This window comes from Eptatretus burgeri, chromosome 13 (genome assembly GCF_056783735.1).
Source record: "Eptatretus burgeri isolate ZD-2024b chromosome 13, Ebu_testis_v1, whole genome shotgun sequence".
In the NCBI taxonomy this organism is placed as follows: domain Eukaryota; kingdom Metazoa; phylum Chordata; class Myxini; order Myxiniformes; family Myxinidae; genus Eptatretus; species Eptatretus burgeri.
Window position 1 is genome coordinate 83,962,677 of NC_140973.1, and position 21,211 is coordinate 83,983,887.

The 21,211-nt window shown below is 43.1% G+C and overlaps 1 protein-coding gene across 1 annotated transcript in view; it reads right to left on the minus strand.

Annotated features, from left to right (window-relative positions):
- LOC147014934 (polycystin family receptor for egg jelly-like) overlaps positions 1-21,211 on the minus strand; it is a 211,620-nt gene that overhangs the window by 5,430 nt on the left and 184,979 nt on the right. Inside the window, exons 27-28 of the mRNA XM_085853433.1 lie at positions 12,615-12,821; positions 10,070-10,270 (exon numbers count right to left, since the gene is read on the minus strand). Of these exons, the coding sequence (XP_085709559.1) occupies positions 10,070-10,270; positions 12,615-12,821 (408 nt within the window). The remainder of the gene's footprint in view (positions 1-10,069; positions 10,271-12,614; positions 12,822-21,211) is intronic.

The window sequence follows — 21,211 nt, forward strand, 5'->3', positions numbered from 1 at the left end:
GGAATCCCCAGTGTGGTTGTCCCGGTGTGTGTGGTGTCGAGGTGTGTGTTCACGAGTGTGGCGAAATCATTCATTTTTTATTTGGAAAATAGGTTATTTAATCTATTATTGGCTTTTTTAGAAACTCTACATTTTATCCGAAGTTCGGGTTTAATTTCAAGATAATCCATTATTTTATTTATACAATATCGTGTTGATATTTCCCTGAAAATGGCAATCGTGAATAATATATAACAAGAATCCTTTGAACATTTCTCCAATACATTCAGTTTCTTCCATTGTAAGGAAAGGTGTGTTCTCACCCTCATACTTTACATTCATTTATCTGATCAATCTTGTAAAGTAATTCATATTTGGTGTAAATGTAAAAGAATTATATTCCTTTTTATATTTTTTATTGTCATTAATTAGAAGATAATCACAGAATATTCATTGTTTATAGGCTTTTGACTCTGTGTTTAATCCCACCCATCACATGCAGGACAATTCTCAAATTTGTCATATGGAGAATCAGGTAATTCAAGGGTCTCAAAATCTAACATATTTATAAAGTAAAACTTTACTTAAACTAAAGTTCATCTTCGATATCATCTTCGGTACTTTCACAATCATCTACAAAACTAGTTATATAACTACCGTTTTAAAACAAACTCTCGGTATCATAACTGTCATTTGAACACAAACTCTCGGTATCATAATCACTCTTATAATCTTCAAAATCTACAGTTGAATAATGATTCATATTTATTTAGTAGAAAAAAAAACATTACCATCGATATCTATATACTTTTTTTCATTAACAGATTCAAGTACAACATTTTTTATATTAAAGGTAGTTTTAAAATGATCCTTCACTACTATTGAACAAAATGTCATTTCACCTGATATATTAACATCGTATATTTCATCAGGATTTACATCTTTAGGGTTGTTGAAAAAAATACAAATTTCTCCTTGCATATTACAGATGGTCTTATCTTTTCTTTCTCAAGCTTCATCCATAAGGTTTTTATTTTTTGACACTTTTTCTTGTTTCATTGCTTTTTCTAGTTTTGAATATATTGCCAGAAGAAGAGGAGAAACTTTTGTTCGAGATACTTTAATTGATGTCCTTCCAGGTATACTAAAAGCCCTTCCACTGAAGGAAATTGAAGAACTCTTATTATTTACCATAATTGTTTTTATCCAATCATTGTTATATTTATCTTTGTTCAATTTCACATCCTTGACATATTTCTCAGTATCTTTTACAAATGAAGAGATTGATTGAAACTTGTCTTTTGTGTCTTGAAACATTGTATTTATTAAGTGAAAAAAGTTGGAGGATAAAATGTTTTTAAGCACAGATTCACCTATAAATTACACTAAATTTTCATCAAGAACATTTTATTTTAAGAAACATTTTATTATATAAATATGGTGAATACAACGTACTGCGATGTTTGTAATCACAAATATAAATATTATAAAAAACACCTTCAAACCAACAAACACACATTCAATCTTTTCAAACAAATATCTCTACTTGACCAAGAAACAAAACATTGTGATAGATGTGATAATGATATTCTTAAAAATTTTTTTTATAATAAACACCTTCAATCACACAAACACAAGAACAATGAAAAAAGGGAAGCTAAATTCTCCATTGAAAACATTGATGGGGCATATAAACATTTAAAGGGCATATAAAAATAAGATTGTTTCATTTTCAGGACCCTGGACCATCTTCAATCATGGAAGCTGTTGATATGGTTAAACAAAGTATTGAAACTATAATTAAAAATATACCATCAGAGATAGGGAATCCCCAGCCATTGAATGAAAAATGTCATACATATCCAGATAATGAGGGAGGTGAATTGGAAACAAGACACCATTTGGTCATCATCTCGAAAAAGTTCCCCCGGGGTGAGGAACGTAGTAACCAAAATTAATTGAAATCAGATAAGCGGTTTTCCATTTATTACAAAAAAAATTTTTTTCAAGATGGCCGCCCCAGTCGGCCATCTTGGATCAGGCCACGCCCAACATCAATAGGGTTCTTCCGTTTCAGGTGGTACATGTGTGACTCAAATTTCAGATCGATATGGCGAAAAAAAATATTGTTTTCAGGTTGGCTGCCCCAGTCAGCCATCTTGAATCCGGCCATGCCCAAAATCAACAGAGTTCTTCCTTTTCAGGTAGTACATGTGTGACCCAAATTTCAAATCGATATGTAGAACGGTTTATGAGTTATCACACTCGCAGCTATAAATGTTGACGCCCGGACGGACGGACGGACGGACAGCCGGACGACCTGGGTGACAACAATATCCCCCTTCCGCCACGTGGCGGGGGATAAAAGCACATTCAGTGAAATGAAAACTTTTAAGTTTTATATGGGAGTAAAATTGATAATGGTAAGACAAGATGATGAAACTACTCCCTATATGAGGACAAACCCTCACTTTATCTCATCATTTCAAGATTTTATAAGATGTGATGTTTACAATGATCTCCAGAGACAAGGACAAGATGTTGATAACACTGTAGTCGGTAGTGGATTTACTATGACAAAAATAATCTTTTTAGATATACACATCTTAAAATCAGATCCTCTTAAAGCTTCTTCTTATATTTATTGACCAAAAGAGATAAAACTTAAGAAAGCGGTCATTAATATTCAAAACAAAGATAATAAATGTTTTCTATGGTCTGTTCTTGCTCACTTACATCCTCCACAATGGAATCCTGAAAGGGTTGACATTATAAGAAATATGAGAATACATTAAATGTTAAAGATTTAAAGTTTCCAATGTCATTGAGAGATATTCCTAAATTTGAGAAAATGAATAATCTATCTGTTAATGGATATGGATTAACGGATACAAACAAAGTTCAGACATTAAAAATTTCAAACTATAAAAATGATGAAACGCACATTGACCTTCTCCACTTTACTTCAAAGGAAAAATCACATTATGCTTTCATCAAAAATTTCTCAAGATTACCGAAATCACAACTATATAAGAGAAAATGTAAAACGTATCCTTGTAAGAGATGTCTCAACTCCTTTCACACAAAAGAACGATTTAATCAATCAACATTGGAAATATTGTAGTAATCATAAATCAAGTGTAATCAATATACCAAAACCAGGTTCAAACATATCATTCAAAGATTTTAACAAATCTATAAAACATCCGTTTGTGATATATGCTGATTTTGAAAGTATCCTTGAAAAGATAGATGCTGTTTCTCCAAATCCAAATAAATCATACACAAATAAATGTCAAAAACATACTCCTTGTGGTTTCTGTTATTATATCAAATCAGCTGTTGGTGATGAATACAACAAGTTAGAACTTTATAGAGGAGAAGATGCTTCGGAGGAGTTTGTAAGACAATTGGAAAAAGACTGTATAAGACTAAGAGAAATAATGGTGAAAACCTATAAACCAATGTCATTAACAAAGGGAGAGAAAAAGGAATTTAGAAAGAACAGTATCTGTCATATTTGTGAGGAGAAAATTGAGGGAGAAGTCAAAGTTAGGGATCATTGTCATCTTCCTGGAAAATATAGAGGTCCAGCTTATTCCCATTGTAATCTTAACTACAAGCCCCCAAACTTTATTCCTGTCTTTCTTCACAACAACACTCACGATGACACACATCTATTTATAAATGAACTTTCAAAGACATTCGGAAATATTTTCGCCATTCCAAACACAGATCAAAAATACATCTCATTCACAAAAACAATTTATACATCCCCCATAACCCACATCAGATTTCTTGAAACATACAAGTTTATGGGAGATTCATTATCTGAGTTAGCATCAAATATTAAAAACTTCCCGAGTCTTAAATCATATTTCTCAAATCAAGAAGAGATTGATCTCCCATCACAAAAGGGAATATATCCGTATGACTGTATGGATTCATTCGAAAGGTTTAAAGAAACACAACTTCCTTCAAGGGAAAGTTTCTATGATAAGTTGAATAATACTCATATTTCTGATGAAGATTATACACAAGCTAAAAAGGTTTGGGAGAAGTTTAATATGAAAAATCTTGGGGAATATCATGATTTATATCTTAAAACTGATGTACTGTTATTAAGTGATGTTTGAAACTTTTAGAACAGTCTGTCATAATAAAAATTCTTATGGATTAGACCCCGCTCACTATTACACAGCCCCGGGTTTGGCTTGGAGTGCTGTGATAAAAATGACAAAACAAAATTTGGAATTAATCAGTGATATAGATATGCTTTTAATGATAAAGAAGGCCAAAAGAGGAGGAATATCTCAAGTATGTTCCAAGAGATATGCTAAAGCAAATAACAAATACCTTCCTGATTATAATAAGAATGAGGACAACTCTTACCTGATGTATTATGATGCTAACAATTTGTATGGGTGGGCCATGTCTCAATCTTTACTTTATGGGAAACTTAAATGGGTTAAAGAAAAACATTATGAAAAAGTTTTACTTCATATTGTTATCTCCTCTCAAAAAGAATTGGATGAGGCTGAAGTTGGATATTATTTTGAGGTTGATTTAAAATACCGAGGAACTTCATAATAAACATAAAGACATACCCTATGCCTCCGATAAAGAAAGTCCAAGAAAAGAATGGTTAAGTGATTACCAACAGTAATTTAATATAAAGGGTAAATCTTCAGAAAAACTACTTACTACATTAAATGATAAAGAAAGTTATGTTTTACATCAAAGGAACTTGAGACAATATTTATCTGCTGGGTTGAGAGTGAGGAAAATTCATAGGATTTTGAAATTTAAACAGTCCATGGTTAAAGGACTATATTGATTTTAATACAAAAAGTAGAAGAAAAAAAAACGCAGAAACAGATTTTGAGAAGGACTTTTAAAAATTAATGAATAATGCTGTATTTGGAAAGACTATGGAAAATGTGAGGAATCGACAAAACATAAGACTTGCTACATCTTGGAAACAGGCTTCAAAGTTAAGTAACAAACCAAGTTTTGAACGGGTGGAGGTATTTTCAGAGAACTTTTGTGCTATTCATTTGAAAAAAGAGAGAGTATTGAAATGAATAAACCTATTTATATAGGAACATCAATTCTTGATTTGTCAAAGTTGTTTATGTATGACTATTACTATAATAATTTAAAATTAAAGTATAAGGATAATGTGTCATTGTTATATATGGATACAAATAGTTTTATCTTAGAAATAAAGACTGGAGAGGTATATGAGGATATGATTGAGAATATTGATATATATGATAGAAGTAATTATAAACCAGGTGATGTGTTGTTTTCATCAAATAACGAAAAGGTTATTGGTAAGTTTAAAGATGAATTGGGTGGGAAGGTTATGAGTGAATTTATAGGATTGAGATCAAAGGCTTATGCTTTTACATATATTGACAATAATATTGAAAGGTGTAAAAAGAAGTTAAAGGGAATAAAGAAAAAAAATAAGAAATGAAACAACTTTAAACATTATTACAACTGTTTAATCTTAAAGAAGGAAGAGTGTAGAAAAATGAATAAATGAAGAAGTTATAAACATCAATTACAATCAGAAGAAATAAATAAGAAAGCATTCGGAGCTTTTGATAATAAAAGATATATTTTATAGAATGGAATTAAGTCTCCCTTATGGTTATAAATATAAGTGCTGAGGGACTACTACCATCTTTTACTGATTTATAAATGATAGAACCAAGCAATAACCAAACCAAAGAGTGGAGATGTTATCAACCTTGGTACTTCAAAGGAAAACATAAAGAATGTGAGAAATATCAAATAAGTCTTATTGAAGAAATAACCAGGGTAAAAGTAGATAAAACAAATAAGCGGATAAATTTAATTACAAATAAGTTTGAGGATATAAAGAAAAAAAATATCCTTGAATGGACTGAAAACTTTGATGGTTATCAATTAAACAATGGAAAAAAATTTACTATAATCTCAAAATGATATGTGGATCAGGAGGAGGTCAAACAAGAGCATTAAGAGAAGTTTATCATTTTATCTCTGCTCAACAAAGATATTTAGACCAAGAACTAAGTTCCAAAATAATATTTGTGAACATACTCGATTGTGATGAATGTAATAGGAAAATTAATTTATTACCTGAAGTAGAACATGGACAAATATTCATTTGCTCACTCTTTGAATAGAATGATAATATAAAAGAAATGTTGTTTTAATCAGTGTCTCAATGGGACAGAGATCTTAATTATAATCCCAATTTAAGTCAGTTCCTTAAGTTAGTTCCAATTTAACATTGGGAGGGGGGGGTTGAAGGGTGGAAGAGGGGAAGGGGGCAGAGATTAAACTCCTGGTTCGAGCTTTTGAGCCTTTAGACAGAGTTTTTTCAATTCATTTGTATTATCCCAGTCTCCAATTTAGAGGTTCAGGGGTTAAATAAGAGGTTTCCCCCCATTCATTTGCATGGGGGTAAATGGGGAGAAAATCAGACTCCTGTTTCAGGCTTTTTAACCTTAAATCAGAGAGTTTCCCCCTTTTCCCCCCTTCATTTGAATGACTGCACAAGAAACCCCATTAATGAACTACTAGTGGGACTGTTAGGTCAGATTTAGAATGGGAAATGGATCTTGGAAGACACAGACAGACATAGAATGTGTAGTGGGGATGTAGCTTAGCTACGGAGATTAAATGGAACGTGCATTAGAGTAAGGGACGATGAGGGAGCACGAGATAGTTAGGGGAACATAGGTAGAGTGTGGAGTGAATAAAAAAAGATCGAAATGTGTGATGAATGAGTATGGGTCAGCGGGCCTGAGTGAGTGAGTGGAGCGAATGTGGAATGCATGGTGCGAATGAATGAGTGGGGGGAGGAGTGCTTCCCACCCAAGTGACCCCGGGGTCAGTGTAATGTTAATTAGTGGGTTAGTTAAATTTATCAAATGGAGGTCGTTCTGTTGTTGGTGGTGTTTGAAGGCACGAAACCAATTTGGAGGGGTGCAGGAGTCCATGGCTGTTGAAAGGTGAGTATCGAGTAGAGGGCACCCCGGGCACCGGACTAGTCGGCCAGAGTAGGCCAAGGGTCCAAGGGACTGGGATAGTGTAGTAGCCACGGGCGACCCATCGGAAACGGGACCCGAAGTGCCAAAATGTCACGTGGGCAATTTGAGGGGGGCAATGCCGGGAAGGGCAACCCCCCGCGTTTATCGGGAGCAGGTAGGCTTGGACACAGCCTCAGGGCCCGGGGGTGCCGTAGTTTGAGATTTGGCAGAGGGGGAATCCCTGCCATGTGAGCCACGCTGCCCAGCCATGAAATTGTGCAAGGGCACGAGTGAACATTTGCGGGCAAGGCCCAAATTAATAATGGACACCAACACAGACGATTGGAATCATGGTTTCTAGAACCAATTGTTTAAAGTAACAGGCGTATGGAAAAGCCCCAGGGATAGTTTAAAGTGTAATAAATGCTGGGATAGTTAGGAAATGTACCCCTTCTCACCATCCATCCCTTCACTCTCTATAGGCTGCTGGACCCACCTTGGGAAAGATTGCTGAATTATGAGGAGGCTATTCTGAGGCTTTGTTGGGCCTCAAGACAGGACGCTAGCCTCTTCCTTATTCCCCTCCAGAAAGGATTTTAGGGGTTGGGAGTAGGCTCGATGGACAGAATAGGTTAGCCGGACAAGGACAATAGGGGTGTTAGGGAGACGAAATTATCAGAAAAAAAAAGAAAAAATGGGTCTAAATTTGTTTTGTTGTTGCAAATTAAGGGAGTGGGTATCCAGGCAAAGGCGATAGGTTGGGGCGAGACAGTAGGGAAGGTCTGAGCCCGTTGTCAGAGTGGCCAGCACCACCGCACTCCCTCCAGAACCTCACTGAACGAGACCAGAGGCCGGCCAGCTTCCTACGCCAGCCTGTGTTTGTGCTATGTTTGCTGGTCCGCATTGCCTTGCCTTGCCATGCCTTTATTGCCTGCCTCTGCCATGACCCCATGCCTGCTACCATTTTTGCATTTGCCCCATGTCACCATTCATCCATGTGCACCAGGACCATCTCTTCAGTGTGCTTTGCAAGGACTGCCCTGAAGGCAGCCACACAATGAGGACTGCATTGTGCAACCGTGCGCCCATCTGTTTTTGTGTTCATCTGCAATGACTTCCTTTTTTTCTTCACAGATGACAGGTCCTGGGCCATGGTTAGTGGAATATTAGTTAAGATTGTAAATAAGTTTGACCCACCTGTTGTTTGTCGTAGCGCCAGCAATTGTAGTTAAGTAGTCCATGTGAGTCTGTTAGTTAGTTATGCAGCGCATTAGGTTATTTATTTTTGGGACATGTATGAAAAAATGTCGCACTCAGGGATCCGAAGGTAAAATGTACGAGAGGAGAACTTATACATGCTGGTCACACGAAAATTTGACGACTCGGGACGAGTCTGTAAAAAGGGGAGGAGGTAGTGTTACGAATTTGGAAGCCTTGTGCACACAGACAGACAGCCGTCCCCTATAGCTCAGTTATATCGGTAAGTGTGTGTTTCTGGTTAGGGTCCCGTCCCTAGTCTAATGGGAATTCAATGTTCATGCGCTGCGGAGTTATTTTGATAGTCAGGTTTTTCTTTTATTTTTATATCCACACCATCTTCGCTCTCACAGCAACAACACTCTGCTCGCGGGATTCTTCACGCGCTCGCCAGCAAGCGCATGCGTGGGCGGAGTCTAACGTTGGCATGGCGTCCCTCCTTAGCCAATCGGCAAGGAGCGGGTTCTCACCCTCCCCGTTTCTGACTCAACATGATCGCCATTAAGCATGCGGCCAGAGGTGAGGAGGTGGGCGGAGCCACAAATGCCTCCGCTCGGGACTCCGCCCAGAAGGGTGGAAGTTGCCCGCCTACCGTGCGTCTGTCCAATGGAGGCAGCAAGGGAATCGTGCAATGGTTCCGGCCAATCAATAGGCGAGTGGTCAGGGAAAGAGGACCCTCCCTCCGAGAGAGAAAGGTTGGTGATTTTGGACGAACAGAGGAGATTTATCTCGTCCTGTCGCCGGCGTCTGCTCTCATCTTGTCCTGTCGCCGGCATCTGCTCTCATCTCGTCCTGTCGCTGGAGTCTGGTTCTCAGTCAGGTCGAGCGCGTCTGGTCTGCTTGAGCGCGGAATGCATCTTTCGACGCTGAGCGTGGAACGCGTCCCTCGATGCTGCTCTGGTCTGCTGGAGCGCAGGTCACCTCTCGTCGACGCTGGGCTGGTCGCCTCGCGTCGACGCTGGGTTGGTCGCCTCGCCTCGACGCTGGCGCTGGGCTGGTCGCATCTCGACGGCGGTCTGGTTCGCTCCTCTCGTCGAAGACCGCACGAGGCGGGAAGGTCCCTTTCATTTCTTTTTGGTGTGCGTCTGTCTGAGGGCCCGTCTTCAAGTAGAAACTATTAAGTGCTTGTGCTGTACATGATTTCATTTCTTTATAGTCAGTTTAGCTCTGCTCTTGTGTGTTCCCTTCCCCACCTATTGTAAATAAATATCCATTTGTTGAATGTATCAGCTCGTTTCTGTATTTTCTTCATTGGTTTAACACGGTGCGTGTTGGGGAATTAAGAGGCCGTTGTTGCCGTAGTTGTGTGCATTTGGACCGAGGGGACCTTGGTAAGCATCCTCTCCGGTTACGCACGTGTTGAGCACGGAAACGACTCAGCCCGTTCGAGCTCTGTCGAGGGTGTGAATACTCGCTAGTTCGCCACGTGTGCCTCCAGGTATTTTGAAGTTTGGCAAATAACCCTGTTACCACACGGTTGATTTATTGACGATTCATGTTCCTGTAAGGGACCCGTACCCTCGTAGTTATCCAAGGATAACGATCTGAATTCCAGGTGTTCGGTGGAGCCGACTATGCGGCTCCATTTCGCGGTCGCGCTCGTCGCCGATATCCGGCCCGCAACAATGTATATATATATATATATATATATATATATATATATATATATATATATATATATATATATATATATATATATATATATATATATATATATATATATATATATATATATATGCATACTCAAGCACACATGTGTGCACATCTTGAACTGTGACTTAAATGTTCCAGATGGAAATACATACCGATTGGGAGGAACTCCATCATCAATTCCACCATACCAAATATGTCTCCGTCCACATTGTAGAGTTTGAATTCTATAAAAAGCACTTTGGTATTGGAATCGATCCAGGAGCTGTTTTGCACTGATTGAAGGATTTCTTTCAGCCGGACATGTGATGGAATATTCACGATGTAGCCTGTTGCATCGTAAGTATCCAATCTACCTGCAAATAGTCAGCAAGGTAGAAAAGTGTAACTGCCATCTTGGAACTTGAGCTGTTATAGCTGATAATTCACATTCACTCACTGCATACTACACACATTCACGACGTAGTATACACACTCAGTCACTGCGTACTGTACAGACACACACACACACACACACACACACACACACACACACACACACACACACACACACACACACACACACACTCACTGCATAGTATACACACTCAATCACTGCATACTGTACACACTCTCATTGTGTAGTGTACACACTCACTCACTGCGTACTGCACACATTCACTGCGTAGTATTGTGGAAGTAAAATAATTAATTCCATCTTGTAAAATATGAGCATGGACATTTTGGAAATAGAAAGCTCTATGGATCACATGACTATTGCAAAACACTGGTGTTTCTGTTTTAATCACATTGAAACAAATATTTTTCATATTGATACAAGTGTTCTTTGTCCACACATTGTGCACTCATTTCTCTTTATTTTTGCTGTTAAACAATATGGAGGTATAAAATCTGTTGTAAAGTATCGGCTAAAACCACTCTGTAAAGAATGGATCACGTGTGCTGAATTGAGAAAAACAATTTCATTTGTCTGCAGGATAATTATGCTCATCAGGTCTTGTACAATGACAAGGTCAGTGCTCATTAAATTTGCAGAGTCAATACTGACAGGCCACGAGTAAATGTTCATGATACTGTAGTCTTGTTAATTCCGTATAAACTGATATATCTTTCCATATTAAACCTAAGGATTATTGATTAACCAATATAATAATAACGAATATATAACCCCCATACTGGCCCAAGTACATCTGGGCCTGGTAAGAGATCTTGTTAGTCCATGTTTGGTTAAAAAGAAATATGTACCCATCTGTTGTTTATTACTCTAAAATATACTTGATAATGGATCATTGCATACTGAAGGTTGTTTTATAAATTAATAGATACAAGATGTTAGTTTGCAACAAGGCAATCTTCTACATTTCACTTGGTTCGCAAATTCGGGAGAACTACTTTGGTTACGCCAGAGAGTCTCGTCCCCAGAGGCATTAGTATCATTAACTCTGGCCGCCCATTCAATTGCAAAGTTCTACAAACATGAACTCTGCTTTCCCATTGTACTCTTATCAACAGGCGTCTCATCGAACTGCAGAAATCATGGATCTCAAATTGTTCTGCAAAAGCTGTGCAAACCAGATGCTCCATCTGAATGCTGAGATAAATGCTTATCATTGCCGAAAGTAAATGAAGGTTTTCTGAGCATACACACCCTTGAGGGAAGACACGCATTCTTTCACAGCACTATCTGCTTTAATTATGCACAAGATTGTTTTCTCTTAGTTAAAGGACCTTGTGTGCAAACAAAGCTTTCTTGTGGTCTGATATTGATTGGCCAAGTGCCCTGTGATGTTCTGACCCCTCCCGATTTTCCAATTGTATAAAAGGCCATGTATTCCAGCTCAGAGGCAGGAGATCTGTTTGTACTCTTGAGACAAGCTCTTCATTCCACATATATGTTTTTGTATAATAAACAATCTGTTAAATTATAAAGGGTTTTGTATTTTGGTTGGAAATCACCACCACAGTATGCACACTCACTCACTGCATACTGTACACACTTATTGTTTACTACACACACTCAGTCACTCACTATGTACTGCACACTCTCACTGTGTACTGTACATAATCATTTTAAAAGATGATTGACAACTATTTTGCAGGACACTCATCTGTCATTAATTCTCAGGTGTTCTTCACGTAAGGAGTAAACCTTTTGAGTTGGGCATAAACGACTCGCATAAAGCTGGGCACAAACGATTCACATAAAGCTGGGCACAAACGATTCACATAAAACTGGGCACAAATAATTCACGTAAAGTTGGGCACAAATGATTCACGTAAATTTGGACACAAACGATTCACGTAAAGTTGTACACAAACGATTCACATAAAGTTGGGCACAAATGATTCACGTAAATTTGGACACAAACGATTCACGTAAAGTTGTACACAAACGATTCACATAAAGTTGGGCACAAATGATTCATGTAAATTGGGACACAAACGATTCATGTAAAGTTGGAAAAATGATTCACGTAAATTTCTGCACAAACGATTCACGTAAATTTGGCCACAAACTATTCACATAAAGTTGGACACAAACGATTCACATAAAGTTGGGCACAAAAGATTCACATAAAGTTGGGCACAAATGATTCACGTAAATTTGAGCACAAACGATTCACATAAATTTGGTGCGAGCTGAAGAACAGAAAATGACATTTGTTGACAGTTTAGGACACAGAAAAATGTACCACTTACCCTCACTCGCAAGTCCATGACTGTGTGGCTGTTCGTCGAACACCCACCAAGATTCGGTTCCGCTACTTTGTGATTCAGTTGTACCATTCCTTTCCAGTTCCAACATTGGTACCCAGTTTGGTTTGTACATTCTTTCATCATCACCAGACATATAACCATGATTCAAGCAAATCGTCAGGTTCTTTATCCTCTTGTATACAACTATATCTGGAAGGTGAAAAACAACAAGTTGAACAATTAAGAAATAAGGAGAAAGACAGAAAATGTCACAGGCCACATGGTACTAGTAATTTTGTTGTCCGGAGTTAAAAGGCAAGCCCATATTTATACGATTTACATGAATGCACAACTAACTTGAGTGGTAATGTGACATGGAAGATTGTGTACGATTGGGTTATTCGGTCATGAATATTTATGATGTGGATCACATAGTGATGTTATCTAAGATAGTTGGTCATGTGACATGCATGATGTTTTCCATTGGGAATCCAAATTTCGCACAGAATGTATTCAATGTTCATATATTTTGGGGGAGACATAGTGAATTGCACAAACAGTATAACATTTAATAATATGTATTGATGCATAAAATAAATTGTATAACTATAGAGTGTAGACAATAGAAAATAATTATCATTCAGTTGAAAATGCTGTCTGATCAGTTTTTGTGAACTGTGCGTCAAGTTGATTGGGGTGTAACTGAAAAGATGTAATCAGGATTTTTTTAATTTTCATGAAAGAAGCTTCATGATATAGGTATGAAAAAAATAGACAAGATCGGGAAATGCATGTCTGAGATATGGTTGAGGAGATGTTCAATACCGGGATTCTTCTTTTTTTTTGGAAACCAAGTCGAGGCTCGGGGAAGAGCTAATACACCGAAACATATAACAAGGCAGGAGAGAAGAGGGGTGGGAGAGGGAAACACAAAACAGTGAGGAACAAAGACAATAGGATATCCGTGGAAGGGAGAAAGATGGGGGTGGGGTACATGGGGGTAAACAAGATGGTATTGCAGGGACTTTCAGGAAGGAAAACAGGGAATTTAAGGAAGTGGGTTTGGGGTGGATTAACGGGGGGTAGTAAAGATCAAGATTTTGGATGGGGGAAGATAAGAGATGGTAATGAACAGCTGTTTTGAAGACCTGGAGGGAAGAGTGGGATTGAAGAGAGTGTGGAAGTTTGTTTCAGAGGTGGGAAAAAAAGAGGAATGAAAGAGTGAAGGTGAGCAGTACTTCTTGAGTTTGGCAGTTTTACCAGAAGGAGGTTTTTGGTGGACCTTGAGCGCTCTGAGAAAATATAGGGGGGACAGATCACAGACAGAGCAGGGGGAGCAAGGCCCGAGAGGTGAGGGTAGAAGAGAGAAAGACCACAGACCTGTCTGCAGTGAGAGAGTGCGAGACCTAAAGACTCAGCTTCATCGCAGGAGATTCCAATGATCCTAAAAGCCTTGCTTTCCACAGCGTAAAATCGAGCTAGGTGTGAGGCAGGGGCACCATGCCAGAGGGAGAAGTAGTACTCCATCAGACTGTGGATAAAAGCTTCATAAGTAGTTTGATGTTCACGTGTACCAAGGATGGATTTTGCACGACATTGGATGCCCAGTCGGCGACTGGCTTTGAAGGCCGGCTTGGAGAAGTGCCTTTCCCAGGAATGATCATAGCAGATAGTGAGGCCCAAAAGCTTGATTGAAAGGACTTCTTCAAGGGGATTGTTGAGAAAGTATATGGGGGTGGTGGGGGGTTCCAGATGGTCCTTTTGGAGAGACAAAGTGAGGGTGTGAGATTTGTTGGGATTGAAAGACATATTCCAAGTGTTTGACCAGCTTGTGATTTTATCCAGATCTGCAGAGAGTGAAGCGGCTGCTGTCTGACAATCAGAGGGATGAGAGATGGTACGGGAGAGGGTGGAGCATCAGCAAAGAAAAGAAGGAGGATTTTCCAGGGAATCTGAGAGATCATTTATGAAAACCAGAAAAAGCATAGGGCGAAGAATACTGCCTTGAGGAACTCCAGCCTGGATGGGAAGAGGAGATGAGAGAATTCCATCAAGGGCTACGCATTGACTGTGACAGGAGAGGAAGTTTGGGAGCCATGAGTGGAGATGGCCTTGGATACCATAGGAAGAGAGTTTGATGAGCAGGGCAGGGTGCCAGATCGTGTCAAAAGCACGTGATATGTCGAGGGAAATGGCTCTGATTTCATGTCTGGCATTGAAGATCTCCATCCATTGTTGAGAAAGCAGAAGCAGCATGTCCAGGGATGATGGAAGTGGTCGAAATTCTAATTAAAGATCGGAAATCAAGCCATTGGAGAAGAGGTAGAATTTGATGTCGGAACTAAAATTTGATGCTTTACAACTAAAATGGCCGCCATTCGGCCATCTTTGATCGAATTATGAAACAAAATTATATGCATGTACACACACATATATGTATGTAGATATATATATATATATATATATATATATATATATATATATATATATATATATATATATATATATATATATATATCTTCTTCTTCTTCTTCTTCTTCTTCTTCATTCGGCTGCTCCCGTTAAGGGTCGCCACAGCGGATCATCCACATGATCCGCATATTGATTTGGCACATGTTTTATGCCGGATGCCCTTCCTGACGCAACCCTGGTCGCCTCTTACGAAACACAGGGATATGGTATACCTATTTTAACCGGGGTATACACCGGCCCAGTGCACTGGTACTCACTTTGCCGACCTCGGAAGGATGACATGGCTGAGTCAACCCCCTGGTGTATTAATTCAGTGGCCCAACGGGGCTTGAACTCAGGACCTTTTGGATCCAAAGCCGCTGCCCTAACCACTGCGCCAACACCAGGCTATATATATATATATATATATATATATATATATATATATATATATATATATATATATATATATATATATATATATATATATATATATATATATATATATATATATATATATATATATATATATATATATATATATATATATATATATATATATATATATATATATATATATATATTGTTGCGGTTGAGGAAATTCACAAACCAACATTCAGGTCCTGTAGATGAGATATCTCTGTAAGTACATGTGTAGTTACCCCAAACCCGTTGTTTAGAGGGAAAAATGTGATTCATTCGGGCTGCGACCCTTTAAGATTCTATTTTAAGATTCGTTAAGATATAATAAGATTCGTTTTTCTGTTCTATCTTTATTTTGAACCAACCACGTCTCAACCGCCATCACACAACAACCACCAACCGCAACACCGCTTCACAACAACAACAACGCCAACAGCCACGACCTTTACCTTCACAGCTCGCTCCCGCAAACATCGCATCACCGCCATTCCAAGCATCACCGTGGCCATGGACCAGCACTTTAAACCCTCCACCACCTTCGCCTCTCCTTCTGTGGCCATTCCCTCGCCGCTTGTGGGCACCGAGCGTCAGGCTATCCTGGCCTCGTGCGGGACGCGCGCCGAGCCGCGGGTGCAAAAAGCGGCCTTTCCGAGGAGAAGTCGGATCAGGAATGATACACGCCCACTTCTGATCCGTCCAATCAGCAAGCGCGGGGCGATTTGGCCCCGCCTCCAGGCGCGTCGGAGTAGAATCAATATATGCAAATTCGAGGATCAGGGGAGATTCACGACCCTTTTTCTCCGTCCAATGGGCGAGCGTGGCTCCTCCCCCGAGCTCGTTCTGATCCAGAAATTTGCATATGGGATCTCCTACACCACTATAAAGCGCCGAGCGCGGGGCGAATTTAGTGAGTTTTGGGCTCGGGCGAGTTGGAGAAGTGTGGCAGCGGCAGAGAGTTTTTCGGTCAAGGGAGTTGGAGAAGAGTCAAGGCGAGTTGGAGAAGTGTGGCAGCGGCAGAGTGTGGCAGCAGCAGTCAAGATGGGTCTGGAGGAGAGTCAGTCTGTCAGGGTTCGGAGTCTGTCGGGGAGCTGCAGAGAGGGGAAGCCGGGAGCGCGGTCGAGGTCGCAGTGGAGTCGCTCGTCGCGGGACCCAAGCAAGCCAGCTATCCTCTTTCCCCAGAGCATCAACAATTTCCCCCTTCCCCCCCCCCCCGCGCTGAGATAGTGCGGAAAGGGGGCCCCGTTCCCACCCCATTCCAAGCAGTGCCAACGAAACCCGCGGATGAGCGCGGAGTCGGGGCACCGCCGCCACATTTGCGGCTCATCACAAGACGGGTAGGCTCCACCCGGTCTCGCGGCCCACAGGCCCGTCCGTCCCCTTGTATTTGAGGGTGGCCCTTTTCTTTTGCTTTTGAGTATATGTGTTGTCGGCGCCGTCTGCAAAGTAAAACTGTGTAAGTGTTGCCTTGTGATCGTGTAGTCGGTAGTATCTCTGCATTGTTGTGTTTCTTTCGTTGCAATCGCTTTTGGTGCATAATTGTTGTAATTGTATATGTGTGCTTTCCGTGTGCCGCGGAATAAATGTGCCTCATGTTGAACTGTTTTCCCGTTTTGCTTCGTCTTTTCTTTAATTGAATCTCCATCTTACTTCACGTAAAGGGTTGGTAGTGGGCTAAATACGCCCGATAATTAATCGGAACCGTCGAGGTTGACGATAACACCGCTCGGTTATCCCGATAGTACGGAACGGGTCGCTTAAAGTGGCTCGTGTCCGGAGTCGACCTGCGGCGAGGTGCGATCGCCCGGTCTACCCTCCGTGTGGGTACTTACGTAGGTCGAATTTGGCAAAAAACCCTATCCCACGTGGGGGGCCGATTGGCACGATCGTGGTGAGGCCGAAAGGCCCACCCGTGACTAGTTCCCGGCGTTAGTCCGAGAGGGTCACGACAGAATTGTCCGTCCGGTGGGCGATGTGCCGCGATTCGAGTTACGTGGCTGCTCGCACGCCGGCGGGCGCGAATTCGCAACACTGGTGTCAGGTCGTGGGACACAAAGCCATCCCCCTCCTCGCGGCACTGGTGTCGGAGAGCGGGAAAACGGGCTCTCCTGTCTCCAGCTAAATTCACGGGAATCGGTCCAGGGGTGAGAGGAGCGACCCCCGATTCCCTCCAAATTACGAGCGATTCAAATTAACCCTTTACGAGAAATAAGATGGTGTCTCAAGGCGAGCGGGAGCCGGGGGTATTAGAAATGGATTTAGAATGTGTAGAATCCTTGGTCCAGGATGAAAACCCCGAGCAGGAAATGTTGGTTGTGCAGGAACACGAACTCCCCCAACTGAACCCAGAGCCCGAAATGGGCGCAGTGGCTGGGGTGGCGGACGAACGGCCCCCACGTGCGAATTCGCCCACGGATCGGATGATGGTTAGTTGAGATTTAGGTGGGGAAACGCAGGAGGTCGTCGTGGAGGAAATGATAATAGAGACAACGGCAGAATTAATCATGGAGACGAAAAAGACAAAAGAGGAAACAGCAGAGACGAAAAGCGAGGAAGAAACGGAGGTAATGGACGACGTGACGGGATTGACGGAGACGCAGGTATTGAAAGAAATAACAGAGACGCGGGAGATGGGAACGATAGAGGAGAGACTACACGATGAAGACGGGGTTGGAGACGCACACACACGCACAGAGGTAGTGGAGGACAATGGGGGTGAGCTGGCGGACTGGTTAGAGACCCGGTGCGAGCAGCTGGAAGGCCTCTTCCAGGAACGAGGGGAGGGAGTATGCCCCCTTGAGGCGAGTCACGACCAGGTGGGTTCGGTCGTGCTTTGCGAGGTTGAGGGGACGGGTGCTGTGGGCAGGTGCACGGAGAGCTTGGGGGGTATAGAGGCGCCGGAGACCCTTGTGGGGACACGAATCCCCAGTGTGGTTGTCCCGGTGTGTGTGGTGCAAGGTGCGAGTGCGCCCCCGTGTGTGGAAGCGACCCCGTGTGTGAGTGGTGTGGTGGCGAGTGTGCCGGAGTGCGTGCTTCCCAGCACGCCGTGTGTAAAAGGGGAACCGCAAGTGGAAGAGGCCGTGTGTGTGAGTGAAACGGCCAGTATGAATGGAGCACCACGTGTGAGTGGTATGGCTAGTGTGAGGGAAATGGCATGCGTGAGTGGGCGGCTGGGTGTGAGGGATACAGCGTGTGCAAGGTCGCTGTGTGTGAGGGAGATGTTGGTGGGCATGCGTGAGCATGCAGCCGCGTCTCCGGGGTGAGTGTAATGGAGTGGCGTGTGAGCGTCGTAACACGCAGGTGTGCGTGGGTCGAATGGGGACGACGACTGCGACAGAGGGACAAAAGCCGGGTAGCGGCTGTAGATGTATTGGTCACCGTGCCGGGTTCACCCAGCAGCGAGCGCGAGGTCCGTGCTGTGCAACGCACGAGGCCCCCACGTGCTCGCTAGCGGGAGTGAAGTGCCGGTCCGGAAATGCACGCGGTGGATTTGCCGATCCCGCGGACGGACAAAGTTTAGGCAGGATTTCGGATTTGGACCGGACGGGTTCTCCACGCGAGCGGGTGTGTTAAGCTCCAACGGGCAAAGCACATGTGTTCGCGTGGGGAACCCCTCAAGACGTGGGGCTTGTGTTTTTTTATGCGCACGGTGACGTCATGGCTGCACGTGGGGTTGGAATCCGGCAGGAGGGGTATCCCTGCCGGATGGTACCGTCCAAGGAGGGACGAGGTACACGTGCAGCTGCATGACGTCACGGGCAGGTGCAAAGTGCGCGAGCTGTGAGTTGCCGCGCTGGTGCTGCACATGTGAAAAAAAAAAAAAAAAGCAAGCCTCGCTTTCGGGTGAACAGGATTTCTGGGCAAGGGGTGGATGATCCCCTTGGCCTGGGCACAGGATGGACACTAGTTAGGGGGAAGGGTTAGCTTAGTTAGACCGGCTCCATGGGGCAGGGGTAAGTCTTCATGGGGCCTGTGGAATGGATAGGTAGAGGGATGGTTAGTTGAGATTTAGGTGGGGAAATGATTTTTAGAGATTTGGAGACAGAGACAGACAATGAATGTGTAGTGGGGACGTAGCTTAGCGACGTAGTGTTAAAAGGAACGTGCTACTAGTATAAGGGTCGACGTGGGAGCACGAGTTAGTTAGGGGAGGTAGTTAGAAGGATGGCAGAATTCAGCGGTGTGTGTGTTGAAGAGTTGGTGAGTTGAGGTGGAACGAGTACATCATGAGTGAGTGAGGCCAGCGGGTCTGTGTGTATGGAGCGAATGTGGAATGCATGGTGCAATGAGTGATTGGTGGGAGGAGTGACTCCCGCCCAAGGGACCCCGGGGTCAGTGTAGACTGAGTTGGTGGGTTAGTCAAATTAACAAAAATGGAAGTCGTTTTGTTGTTGGTGGGAAAGTAGGCTCGAAACCCGTTTGGAGGGGTGCAGGAGCCCTGTTGACGGGCTGGGAGCGTGGCTGCGAAAGGTGAGTATCGCTGAGTGGGTACCCCGGGCACCAGGCTAGTCGGCCGTAGTAGGCCAAGGGCCCATGGTGGGCCGGGATAGCGTAGTGGGCACGAGTGCGCCTGCTTGGTGCGGGGGCCCGGGGCACCGTTAGCTGCGTGGGCAGTGTTGTGGGCACGGGTGATCCTCGGAAAGGGGCCCGGGAAGCCAGCCTGCTACGTATGTGTTTCAGGGGAGGTGCCATGGGGGGCACTTCCGGTGTTTAGGGAGCTGGTAGGCTCGGAGGCAGTGTAGTGCCCGGGGGTGCCATAGCTGGAGAATCGGCAGAGGGTCGTGCCTGCCAAGGGGAGCCACGCGTCCCAGCCATGAGACCGTGTGAGGGCACGGAGAGAAAATTGGGGGGCGAGGCCCGAAATTTGAGAGGACACCAACACAGGCGACGGGAATCTGGGTTGTTAGAACCAATAGTTGAAGCGAGAGGCGCTTGTTGAAAGCCCGGGGTAGTTTAACAGTTAAATGATTAGGGTAGATAGGAAGTGTACCCCTCCGCACCATCCATCCCTTCGCTCTCGTTGTGGGCCGCTGGACCCACTTTGGGTTAGATCGCTGAAGTCTGAGGAGGCCATCTTGAGGCTTCGTTGGGCCTCGACACAGGACGCGAGCTCTCCCTTATTCCCCTCCGGGAAGGGAACGTAGGGGTTGGGAGTAGGCTAGGTGACAGGATAGGTTAGCCGTACAAGGACGATAAAGGGGGTTAGGGGACGATTTATAGTGGGGAAATAAAAATAAAAACAACAAAAAAATAAGTTGGGGCGAAATTGGGTTTTTTTTACAAATTAAGGGAGTGGGTAGGGACAGTGACAGGCAAAAGCGATAGGTGGGAGGGAGACCTTAGGGTAGGTCCAAGCCCACCTCCGAGTAGCCAGCACCACCGCATCCCTTCCACCAACCTGCACTGCAAGGCAAAGGCCGGCCCACTTCATCGGCAGCTGTTGTTTTGCTGCAAGGCCTGTGCCGGCCGGATCGTCTGCAGCTGTTTACTGCAAGGCCTGTGCCGGCCAGTTCGTCTGCCGGCTGTGTTTGCCTGCAGCGGCCTGGTTCTGCAGGCTGTGTTTGCCTGCAGCGGCCCTGTTCTGCAGGCTTTGTTTGCCTGCTGCTTTTGCCATGCCATGCCCACGGCCCATGTTCACCAGCCCCTGTTCAATTCTGCTTTGCCCCCCCCGACCCCCATTCATTTCCATGTGCGCCAGGATCAAGGCAACAGTTTGCAAGCTGCAAGAA